At 41.4% G+C, this 12,681-nt stretch overlaps 1 protein-coding gene and 1 long non-coding RNA gene across 3 annotated transcripts; both read left to right on the forward strand.

The window, feature by feature from the left end:
* Positions 1–1,487: 1,487 nt before the first annotated feature.
* LOC143527829 (ubiquitin carboxyl-terminal hydrolase 37-like) lies at positions 1,488–4,322 on the forward strand. The gene is made up of 8 exons (XM_077023152.1): positions 1,488–1,919; positions 2,101–2,267; positions 2,386–2,438; positions 2,529–2,568; positions 2,758–2,922; positions 3,164–3,295; positions 3,417–3,543; positions 4,317–4,322. Exons 1-8 carry the CDS (start codon positions 1,893–1,895, stop codon positions 4,320–4,322), a joined length of 717 nt encoding a protein of 238 aa, XP_076879267.1. The 5' UTR covers positions 1,488–1,892.
* A 33-nt stretch (positions 4,323–4,355) lies between these two features.
* LOC143526507 (uncharacterized) lies at positions 4,356–6,992 on the forward strand. 2 transcript variants are annotated; one of them, XR_013133874.1, is made up of 5 exons: positions 4,356–4,501; positions 4,605–5,073; positions 5,150–5,288; positions 5,381–5,484; positions 6,200–6,992. It is a non-coding gene; the product is annotated as an uncharacterized LOC143526507 (long non-coding RNA). The 2 variants fall into 2 exon arrangements; XR_013133877.1 differs by having other exon boundaries at positions 4,605–5,070.
* The last annotated feature ends 5,689 nt before the right edge of the window (positions 6,993–12,681 follow it).

Here is a 12,681-nt window from a genome sequence, read left to right on the forward strand (position 1 = left end):
AAACTTTTTTTCAGTCAACGGTTTTGGAGTTCAAATGTGAATGTCAAGGTCAAGGTACCGAGGCATGTGAAGTGGTGGAGTTCTTCACACTCCCACGGTGAGTCTCGCATTATGTGAATTACCACAAACAATGAGTTTTAAAGCAGTCATCTCACACTCTTCCAGTTCTTACATCATTTTTCCTTTTGGAACAGAGTTCTGATCCACTCCCATCAGACCCTCCCATCAGACACTTCCATCAGACACTTCCTTACGTAACAGAAGTGGCTTTATCCAAGTTAGATGTCGTGCTGTTGACACCTGATTAAAAAATCTTCATCGTATAGAAATCTGGCAAATCTGTTTTGTGTGTGTGTGTGTGTGTGTGTGTGTGTGTGTGTGTGTGTGTGTGTGTGTTGTTTTTGCTTGTTTTTTGTTAATGACAATTGGATGGATTTTATTCCTCTCTCTACAGCTACAATTTGAATCTGAATTTTGTATATTTATTTAATGAAAATGCAGTTTTACTTTTTCTGTCAAGTTGTAATTTGATCAAATTAAATTTGTACTCCATGACTTGAATTTCTATGCATGTTTTGGAAACATATATCCTTTATAATGTTGTCAAACTACATTCAGTGTAAATGCAGGAAAAGCAATCTATAGATTCAGTCAGGCAATCAGCTGTGAAGAAACAATTTATAAGCAATCAGGAAATATTTTAGGACAACCTGAAATATTGTTGGACAGTTATAAATTAGAGGGGACTTTAAAATGCAAAAAGAGTAGCTGATACTGTACATGTGAAGTATAATTGAACCGCACTTTTCATAAAAGCTCAAAGCCCTGCAAGGTGCCAAAGCTGTGTGTGTAATTGTGCAGATTTCTTTCACTAATCAGTATCTTACATTCTAGTATGTGGATTTTTCTAGTATAATAATGTATAAGATGAATCACTAAACCTTAGCACTAAAGGGTGAAGGGATTTCATGATCCATGAACCATGACCATGAACTTGGTCGTCCCCTGCGGAGTATATTGCAGAGTCACTGAAAGGTTGCAAAGGAAAGATTGGGCAAACAAAAACAAAAAAACACACAAAACCCTCACAACATCGGGCATCATCATGACAGTCAAGAGATGATTTAGCCCCAAAACCTCATCTAGATGAGATTCTTAACCCAACTGTGGGCCGCGAACGCCACCTTGAGGGCCTCAAAAGAACAACAGTTTTAAACTTTGGGCCGCAGAGGGCCGCCGGACCGCATTGATTTTGAATAAAATGCAGTACACTTTCTCACCACTAGTAGCGGTAGTGCGTCACTTAGATATTTAAACAACGTATTTAATATAAGTTAAACTTATATAGCGCCTTTCTAGTACCCAAGGACACTTTACAAAAATCCTATGGGGAAAAAAAACAAATAAAAATTAAATAAATAAATATAATTAATTAAACCATACTATGACTATGTGGAAGGGAGAAAATACTGAGAGAAAAGGTGAGTTTTAAGCTGAGTTTTGAAGGAGGAAAAGGATGAACAGAGGCGGAGATGTTGCGGGAGGCCATTCCACAGTTTTGGGGCCATTACACAGAATGAGCGCCCACCAGCAGTAACAAGCTTGTATTTTGGAACCACCAGAAGACCTGTGTCTGAGGACCTAAGTGTTTGGTTTTGGATTTAGGGTATAGAAGTTGTGCTAAATAGTCTGGAGCTTACAGCTTCACACTTAACGATAACAGAACGCAGCACTATTACGTCATATAGCTACTGACGTTAACAACGAGGCCGTGACAGCGCTGCACAATAGAACCAGGTCAATATATCGCGAACATCACATTTAAAGTACCTGCAAACCCGACGCGACGACGTTTACATTAATTCTGTTAGGAAGGAGCGTATATCGGACAAATGGGTTGCATTTACTCGTGTATGAAGGTAGCTATCTAACGTTTTTATACGTTGTGGTCTAAAAAGGAGTAACCGGCATTTTTATACCGGTTATTCTCCGATTCTCCGATATTTTCTCCGATATTTTTTCGATTTAAGATGTGATGCTTTTTAGGGTGTACTGAGGTTTCCCATACCCATGATTTGACAAACCAATGCTTTCCTACAGAAAAAGAACAAAGAGGGTGTGAATAGTGAAGTTAAAAAGAAGAAAAAGCAAAGATGGTGGAGACATATAGAGTCATCCTCCCTGACACAAGTAACTGACACTCAGTCCTTGAATGTCAGCTCCTCCTCCATCTCTTGCTCCTCTTCCTCTGAGGGACACTTAGCCAGGTATGAAAACCGTCCCAGCCTTATGAATTGTGTAGTCACATGCACATGTGTAGTCACATGCACATTTGGTTATTATTTATTCTGTCTATGATTTTTCCCTGGAATTATTTGCCCCCAGGTCCAACAACAAACTCCCTACTGAACCCAAGAACACGGAAGGGATTGTTCCTGGTCAGAGCTCAGAATCTTTTATGATTTTGTCCCTTTGCATAGTATGTTTTAGTCAAAGACACTTACTCCAAGGCTTTGTTCTCTCCATAGGGGCTGCTGATAAAAATGTGTGCTCCGTGCCCATGGATAGGTGGGTACATTATTAAAGTCATCTTCATGGCACAGTAAAGTATGGACAATCTATAATGGTTATATATTGACATTGTGGCATAAATCAAGAGAAACTGAAAAATATTAAAAACAACATTTGTATGTATGTGAACATTTTGTGCACTACACAAACTCCATATTCATCTGTCACTTCTACTCTCTCTTTCAGATTTCCGGCTGTTGTGGTAGAGGGAGACTTTCGTGTGCAGAATTTGCAGCACCTGTTACCGCACATCGTCAGTAGTGAAAGGGTGACTGAGAGTGGCCAGGGTGAGGGCCAAGGACACGCCCCCACTGTTTCTGCTGGCAGAGACACAGAGATCCGACAGCTCGGGTAAAGACAGAACACGTTGTGTTTTAGCACACAACCATTACGTGATTTTGCAGTGTACACAGATGTAATGTACACAGTCTTTATCTCTGAACCAAAATAAAGGCACGTAGCAATTAAAGGAGCAATAAGTATTTTTGCAGTTCTTCTTCAAATTCTGAAATTATGTGACATTGACACCTAGTGGCCTGGAAGTTTTACTGATTATGTATTAAATCTATTCTAAACATTAATGTCCTGTTAGGTTTCCCAACATTGGGAATACATGTTATATGAACGCCACTCTGCAGTGTCTTCTGAGTCTCTCCTGCTTCTGGAGCCCCATCAGAGCTCAGTGCTCCAGCTGGACGGATCCATCCAGCTGCCAGATGCTCAGGTAGCCAATCAGGAACAGAGGATTCACATGTCTAAATGAACTGTTCAATTATGAGTGCTTAGAGAGGTGTTGTGATGCTGAGAGTTATAAACCACATTGGTCTCCCTGTTACTGTGCGTAGATGTTTTGCAGATCTACAGCAAGGCAGGCTCACTAGTCGTAGCTCTTCAAAGAAGAAGAAGCTCCTGAGAGCCCTGAATGCCTGTATTTCAGTCAGATGCCCTGCGTTTGGAGAGGACTACGAACAGGTTCGGCTAAACAACCCTCTGAGCCATTCAGAACACATCAGAACCACATGCAGTAGTCTGCAGGAACTGCACACAACCTTCTTTGTTTTCTCAACTCTGTTGCTGCTGAAGTCCAGGAGTAATGCCCTTCTGATGTACTGTCTTCCACAGGATGCTCATGAGTTCCTGATGATGTGTTTGCTTCAGCTGAAGGAGGAGGGAGAGACACTCAGGGTTTCCTCCTTCTCTTACATCTGCCCTGTGGCAAATTTTGAGTTTCACCTCAAATCTGTGCGCACCTGCAGCAGGTAATTCTGTGCTATATCACCACATCTCCTTCTTGTAAATCAACTGTTCTTAACATGTGTTTCTTCAGAGTGTGCATTGTCACAAAGTATGCACACACTTGGTATGGGATAATGTGGGTTATTTCTGTGTGAATGTTGTAACCTCTCTGTTGATTTCTGTTGTTTGAAAGCTGTGGACTGCAGAGCTCCAGAGTGGAGGACTTCAACCACCTCTCTGTTAACCTGAGCTCTACCTTGACTGACAGCCTACACAATTACTTCAAGGTCTGTCACCTCACACACCCCTACTGGACAACACTTTTTTGCCAGTTTGTTAAGTTAGGGAGCCATCCTAACCATTGTCACTCTCAATGAAAACTTTTTTTCAGTCAACGGTTTTGGAGTTCAAATGTGAATGTGGTCAAGGCACCGAGGCATGTGAAGTGGTGGAGTTCTTCACACTCCCACGGTGAGTCTCGCATTATGTGAATTACCACAAACAATGAGTTTTAAAGCAGTCATCTCACACTCTTCCAATTCTTACATCATTTTTCCTTTTGGAACAGAGTTCTGATCCTCCACATTAAGAGGTTTGACATGCTGGGCAAGAAACTAACAAACCTAATGGACATCCCCTCAGAGCTGGACCTCTCTGTCCTCCCTGGAGTGGCTTCACTCGGGCAACCGTTAAGGTCAGCTTGTACAACGGCCTGAGCATACGCTCTCTCACCTCTGTCCACCCTTTCACAATTAGCAATGAGACGCTAACTGAATGGCTTTGTGATGTGTCCACAGTGGACCAGCATACACCCAGGACAAAGGACATGAGGAGGATAATCTGGAGAAAAGCTCTGTGCCAGAACAAGGTAAACATCAGCCATTTTCCTACAGTGATCAATTAAATTTTGGATTTACAACCTGTCTACGTTTATACGTACCTGCCATAATGATGTAGTTCTCTCAACCCATTAGTAGTAAATGAGAGCAGAGAAGGACAGGGAGAGAAAGTACAGCACGTCAGCCCACTGGTGAGGAAATAGAGAGAGAGATGAAAAAGAAGATTGAAAGATGCTGAGAGAGACTGAGAAAGACAGGCTGAGAGAGATAGATAGATATGAGAGAGACCCATATCAACGATCTAAGATGCATTCTTACTTAATCATATGAAAAAACAGATGTACTTGTTGTTTGCAGGAAACTGTTCACACAGACATCTACAGACTCCACGCTGTGGTGTCTCATTTGGGTGGCAGCATGGACAGTGGTGAGCAGTCTGATAATATCCACAAACATGCAGTAGAAACTATAAAGTGACTAATGACATCTTGCTTCCCTGACAGGGCACTACATCAGCGACGTAGCTGAGGAGAAAGGAGAGTGCTGGTTAAAATTCAACGATTCAAAGGTTTCAAAAAAGACAGAGCCAGCCGTCCTTAAGAGCAGGGCAAAAACAGCCTACCTGCTTTTCTACATGCAAAGGTAGTAGCTCACCTTCTAACTCAGGTACATCTGCTGAAACACATAGAGAACTGGCTGAATTCCAGCTGCTCCTGTTTTGCTGTTGTCTCCAGTGGGGCTGGAGAGAAGAACGTGGTCCCGTGGATGGTGGACCAGGGAGAAGCAGCAGTATCCCCCTAAACCCAACTCCATGCCATGACTAAGTCAGGATACACATGTAAGCACCTACATCCACACTTAACAAGACAGGCTACACATCTGCTCAGTTCAGTTCAGGTCTATTTCTGTCTGTTCCTGTCGTCCAATCGTAGGAGATAATTCATTAAGAACGGCTTCTGCCTTTCAGATTTGGGAACATAAATACCTCGGTCCATGGGGACAGATACAAATTCCATAAGATTTTACATGTTGGCAGAAACCTAACCTTTACCCTGCCCTTACAATCAAAATTATAAGGCTAGACACAATTAGAAACTTCCTTCCTAAATTACCGCTCACACTGGTATGTGTGGTATATTACATCTTTTTATATTACTGGTAAGTTTCAAGTGAGTTATTATTTGTTCAACATTAACACTCCTCCCCCCTTGTGTGATAAGGCTACAGACTACCATTTTAAAATGATTAATGCTTAGATGGTATTTTCATTACAATTAATTAGTTAAACATGATTCAGACCAGCAGACTACAGGCAACTGCTAAATAACAAGCTGTAAAGGTGATCATCACTTCAATGCTATATCCGTTATATCTGTTAATGGGTTGCGTTTCTATGGGAATTGTGTAAATAGCCCCTTGCTTTTCTTCCAAATCTTAGTAGATAAAAGGCTTTCTAATAAAAAATGACTATTCATGAATGACGTCACTTTAGACAGCATGTAGCCTAGATGACCTGTCAACGCTTGATTTTCTCCACCATTCATGTGTTAAAGGCCAGAAAAGGCGTGACACAGGCGGACACTGCTCCCGACTCTGGCAAGTACGCAACAAAGCGGAAAGACTTCCGTTGTTTGAAGGGTGAACCGAGTGAACCAAGCGGTGTCTGTTTTGTCCGACTGATCTGAGAAGTTGGGACGTGCCGGAGTAAATACAGCTGAGCTGCTGGTGAAAGCGAGAACGTGAGAGACTCTGCTGCTGGTGCTGTCTGTGCACAAGAAGCGCGCTGATTAAAAGCTAAGTGCAACCCCCTACCTTTTTAGAAGAATTTTAACCTTCTGCCATCCACCAGTCGTAGTTTTAGGGCAGTACATTTTAATTTTTCATTTTCGTTTTAGTTTGTTGGAGTCCGTTGCTATAAATAGCTAAGTTGCTTTCTATTAGGCTGGGTACTGCTATAGGTTTATTTCATTATTTGATTTTTGGTTGTGTGTAAGGGATTTGGATTTGTTTGGTTTGATTTATTTTGGGGTTTATAATTTGGAGGGTTTGCTGTGGTGTTAAGTAGTTTTTTTTTCCAGTGCTAGCCTATTAGGGAACATTTTGTTTGGCTAAAATATTCTATATCTTTGGGCTCCATTTTTGTGTTGCGTCTTTGTGGGTTTGTGTGTTTCTTTGTTACAATTTCAGTTATTTTGAGTGGTGACTGCGTTTTGTTTTTGTTCTGTCCTTTGTCTGCAGCATTGCTATCCAGAACACTAAGTGGACTGTTGCGTGTCCCTCCTTGAACTGGCTGCCGAGGTTCTGGACTGGGACTGGGTGCACTTGGAGTTGATGGATTTTTTTTTTTTTTTTATATATATAAAATTCTTTTGTTGAATAAATATATTGTGCAAATTCCCATCTTCTCTCTGCATTTGTCAACTTGCGACTCCCCAAGGTGTAGTGGTTGGGATTGGGCTAAGGGAAATATAAAATTTTGCCCTTTGTCGGGAAAGGCCGTGACATTAGTAGTAAATAGTTCTTAGTTCTTTTCTCTGGCTGTTTGCCTAATGTCGCTCCTCAGTCATTTTGGACTCCTCAGTTTTTACATTGTATTTGATAATTGCCAGTGTTTGCTTTGAAAGTGAGTGTGCTGGTTGTGTTCTCCAGAGATCTGCACAATGCATTTATCACACTGTTCACGCTGCTCACCATGACTCACTGGTGTGTCCTGCTGTCAGAAGTACAAAGGGTTCCAGAGCTGGACAGCATCACCTGCAGCATTTACATCGTTCTGTGGATTTGTATTCGCTCCTTCATATTCCTGAACATTGTAATTGGCATTTTTGGTAGGTTACACTACAAGTCATTAGTTGTGCTGAATGAAATATGCAGATGGTAAAGTAGTGCAAGGGCAGAAGAATTCATTGTCATTTAATGAACAATATTAATAAGCCAAATCCATGTTGCATACCCACACATGAAAATACATTCGGTTCTGTAAGGAGCGAACTCTCAAGTGCAACAACGAATTGAAATGCAGGTGAGTAGTTCTTTCATGCTGTAGTTTTTTTACTTAATTTGCTCAGACAATCTTTATGCATGCAAATAGACAAATTAATAGCCAAGTTTTGTTTGTTTTTTGTTCTGATTTTAGCAGATTAAGCCAGTCTCTAGTTAGTGGGTAAGTAATGGTCCCACGTAGATGGGAAGCAAAACCTGTAACATTTGTGACTGTAATATGTGCTGGAAAAACCACAAAAGGATCTAAATGCAGCGTAGTGCTTCTTTATCCTCCAGACACAATCTACTGTAGCTAGCAGCACAAGACACACACAAAACACACAGTACAAAAAGAAGTGAACACAGGGCAGCAGGGTCAGGGCAGCATGGTCCATACAGTCCAGAGTCCATTACAAATCCAGGGGTCGGGCTGAGAATGAGGTGTAAGGGAGAAGCAAAGGTCACAACAACGGTAGGCAAAAACAAGCAAGGAACGCTCACTATGCAACGTCAGAGGCAAAACTTCACAATGTAAAGTGGTGAGTGAGTAGTGTAAGAAAGGTGGAGGAGGGTGGGGACACACAGGGACAGGTGGAGGTCATTAGTATTCAGGAGATTGAACATGCATGTTTCGAGAAGTTGAGACCCTGGCGCTGTGACTTCAGAAGAGCGGGAGGCTTGTGTAGCTTCACTCCTTCCTTACAGTCACTTGTGTAGAATAAGTGAAGGGTGTGTGCAGATGTGTGTGGGCGTCTCCCTTGGGCTACAGGGCTGGCATACCATGACAAGCCCTAGTCCAAAATACAATGTACAACTTTTTGGTTACTATATAGGTATTTTTTGGTTACTGCATTTTGCTCTTTGTCCAGACTTCCTACTACACTTGAGGAGGATGAGGAGTCTATTTCCACCCAGGAGGCTCCACTGTATATGAAGAAGATATTTTAGACTGGGAGACGTATGTGGAGGAGAACATCAATCAATCAATCAAATTTTATTTATATAGCGCTTTTTACAACAGTTGTTGTCACAAAGCAGCTTTACAAGTGCCGAGTCCTAGCCCCCAGTGAGCAAGCCAAAGGCGACAGTGGCAAGGAAAAACTCCCTAGTTTTTTGCATGAGGAAGAAACCTTGAGAGGATCCAAGACTCAGGGGGGGAACCCATCCTCCTCTGGCCGACACCGGTCACCATGACAACAACAACAACAATTTAGACAGAAAGAAGAGAAAGAAAAGGAAAAATATGTAATAATGTCCATCATGATGTATGCATCCGGTTAGGCAGGAGGTGGCTGGCCCAGGATGGATCGCTGGTCTCCTCATCTCATTATTCCTCAAGCAGGCGGGCAGCCATGTGGAGAAATGAAACAGGGAAAATTAGCTCTGTATGAGGACATATACAGGACAGGTGAAATTATAAACATTTCCGGAGTGTGGCAGCATCTCCGGCATTTAGTTAAATTATTACAGCCTAGCTAAAAGGCAGAACCAGAAGGTAACATAGGCTTGGGGGCATTCTGAGACAATGGCATCCGTCCACTGCACTGTCAACAAACTTGAGTGACCACGAGCAGTGACAGGACGACAGCACCAGCGCCCCAGTCTACCATAAAACCCTTCGCCTGTGAACCCCTGGATCTGTACCTTTATCTAAGGGGGGATATTAATTATCAAACGCTAAACTTAATAAGTGGGTTTTCAACCTAGACTTAAAGATTGTGACTGTGTCGGAGTCCCGGACGCATTTAGGAAGATTATTCCAAAGCTGGGGGGCCTTACAAGAAAAGGCTCTTCCCCCTGCTGTTACCTTATTAATTTTTGGAACTAATAAAAGACCAGCACCCTGTGATCTTAGTGGGCGTGGGGGTTCGTAATAGGAAATAAGTTCCTGAAGGTACTCAGGACATCCAGCATTTAATCTCTTACACAGGCCTCAATTTTTCTTAAACTGAGTTTGTCATCAGGTTTGGCTGATATGTAAAGTTGAGTGTCATCTGCATAGCAGTGAAAATTGACACCATGTTTGTTTATAACTGTGCCCAATGGTAGCATATATAATGTAAATAATAGTGGTCCTAGAATGGAGCCTTGCGGGACCCCATATTTAACTTTTGTACGTTTGGATGGAATATTATTGAGCTCTACAAACTGATAGCGATTTGTTAAGTAAGAATGAAACCATGAAAGGGCTGTGCCAGAGACTCCAACCCAGCGTTCTAACCTTTCTAGCAAGATCCTATGATCAATTGTGTCGAAAGCTGCACTAAGATCAAGAAGCACTAACAGCGATACATAACCTTGATCTGAAGCAAGGAGGAGGTCATTTGTTACTTTAACTAATGCTGTTTCAGTACTGTGATGGGGCCTAAAACCAGATTGGAACTTTTCAAATATGTGATGCCTATGCAGATATAGGCATAATTGCTGGGCAACAGCTTTTTCTATGATCTTAGATATAAATGATGTGTTTGAAATGGGTCTATAAATAGATAGTACAGTAGGATCAAGATTTGGTTTCTTAATCAGAGGTTTAATAACTGCTAATTTACATGATTTGGGCATGTGACCTATTGTAATGGATGAGTTAACTATAGTTAGAAAAGGTTCAGTTACCGCTGGTAATACCTCTTTTAATAACTTTGATGGAACCGAGTCTAGTGTGCAGGTAGCACAATTTAAGGAAGAAATTATTTTCTCTAATTCTGATTGTGGGAGTGGATGAAAAACATCAAGTTTTTCTCCCAGTATGCGAACATGCAGGTGATGCAGCTCCAGATGGAGGATGAGAAGGTGCTGTGGCCCAAGGAGCTTCTCCTACGTTACTTTGTGCTGATGAACAGACTCCAGGACATCCTGGATACCAGGATGCATCTGCAGAACCTACCAGGTAAACCTATTAGGTGGTTTACAGCACTGAAGGTGAAAGCTAGTGTTTGAGTGAGTGAATGACCTTTTTGTCTCTTGTCTTCCAGCTCAGCTGTTGCTTAACCTCCAAGATTCCAGTTACACTCCAGAGTCACTCCAGTCTCCAGTTAAAGCAGAATGAATAAAATATGCTTACATTATGTTGCATTGTGTTATCTTACTGGTCCAGTATGGTGACAAACTCCATTTACACTTAATTCACTGTATGTGGTTTATGGACTGTGTGGTGAGGGTGGCATTCAGACCACCATATGATCTGACTTACACAAATGATAATTCATGAGGATTCCTAGAAGCTGACTGCAGCCAGCATCCAAGTTATTTTAAAGGCTGTTAATTGTACTAAAGATGGTCTGTTTGCCTGTTGAGTGGGCATGTGATTCTGACTTCATGTGCATCTGTCGGAATAAGTTAATTTAACATGGATTACAGAAATTAGAACCTCAAAAAAGAGCTTATGATGGCTCTAGCACTTGTATGAATACAGAAACAGACCACTGGAGAATTATCTAAAGTTGAAAAGAAAAAAAGATTTATTAGCATTGTGCTCCACACACCTTGTACCTTCTGAAGACATTTCCATGGTACCAGATCTAGACTTTTTTTAGCTTGATGGTTAAATTATTACAATAATTCATTTTTATTGTTAGATAATTAAAATAGATTTTAATAGATTTAAAATATGTAGAATTAAGTGATCATTTAGCCCTGCATGGCATCCATACTCCACCTAGTGGTAAATAACGGGATGGCCCCCAGTGAAACGTTACTGTCCTTGAGCTAAGGAAAATTAACAAAACATTTACAGTAGTTTTATTATTAGTGGTGGGAGTAGCATTAGTATTATGTTGAATGTATACCCATGATATTTTAATTAAATATAGCAGTTTTGGTCATAATTAAAATGTAAAAATAATAGGTATAAACCATTCATGTAATTCATTATCATTGTCGTGAAAATTTCTGAAATATACGAGGACTCAGGCGTGGTTAAAAGAGAAATTTATTAATAGACAAAATAAGCATGAAAGTTCAGTCTAGAACAGAAGCTGAGAGGAGAGAGAACCGTCCCCCTCCTTTATACCGTTTAGTAGGCGGGGTTCTTATCACATGTTTACACTACATTTGGGCACACTGAGAAACAAGGCAGAATGCACAGTAGACAGTTTTTGCCTTACATGTGCATTCTCTCCTGACAGTAGTTTTCATGTTTTAGCATAAGCAGCAGCTTATAGAAACAGCTGATGGGTCTGCGGGTCAAGGCAGATAAGAGTGTTTTCTACCTCTGCACATTCCTTTAACATAGGTCATAATACACACATACACATGAGCACATGATTTCATACTGAATCACACTTCACAATTCTCTTGTAATCAGTATAACACAATTTCCATCACAATCATATACACTATATAATATAGTATATATAGTATATACACTCACCGGCCACGTTATTAGGCACACCTTGCTAGTGTCAGGAATGGCAATCACGCCCGTGACCGCCAGAGGGCGCCATCGCTGGAATATTGACCAGAACACCTGACTCTAATTTACTATTCACCACACCCTACTTAAGGACTCTGTTCACAAGTCGCCAGTGCGAAGTATTGCCTCTCTGAGTGTCTTTACCAAGCTGTGATCCTGTGTATTTCTCTGATTGATGTTCTGGTTTTTGATCCTCCTGCCTGTTTGGCCCTTTTGTTACCTTTGTCTGCTGCTCTTAGTCTTCTCTGGTTTTTGACTCTCCTGTTTTTGTCTTGCCCTTTTGTGCTGCTGCCTGTCTACCCTTTGGGGTCGTCCCCTTTTGGGACTTCAGTTCATTGTTTTTCTATATTAAAATTCAACATCTTTACACCTGCTAATGGATCCTTCTCTACCCTCGGGTTCACCACCATTACAGCTAGTACCAGGTTGGACCCCATTTTGCATTCAGAACTGCCTTAATCCTTTGTGGCATAGATTCAACAAGGTACTGGAAACATTCCTCAGAGAGTCTGGTCCATGTTGACATGATAGCATCATGTGATTGCTACGCAGTTGCTGCAGATTTGTCGGCTACACCCGTTCCACCACATCCCAAAGGTGCTCTATTGGATTGAGATCTGACTATGTAGGCCACTGGAGTAC

This window comes from Brachyhypopomus gauderio, chromosome 1 (genome assembly GCF_052324685.1).
Source record: "Brachyhypopomus gauderio isolate BG-103 chromosome 1, BGAUD_0.2, whole genome shotgun sequence".
In the NCBI taxonomy this organism is placed as follows: Eukaryota; Metazoa; Chordata; class Actinopteri; order Gymnotiformes; family Hypopomidae; genus Brachyhypopomus; species Brachyhypopomus gauderio.

Coding starts and splice junctions, on each gene's coding strand:
- LOC143527829 (XM_077023152.1), top strand. CDS start 1,893: ATGGGTTGCATTTACTCGTGTATGAAG. Junction 2,569..2,757: donor TGCTCCGTGCCCATGGATAG/GTGGGTACATTA, acceptor TCTCTCTTTCAG/ATTTCCGGCTGTTGTGGTAG. Junction 3,296..3,416: donor TCCAGCTGCCAGATGCTCAG/GTAGCCAATCAG, acceptor TACTGTGCGTAG/ATGTTTTGCAGATCTACAGC.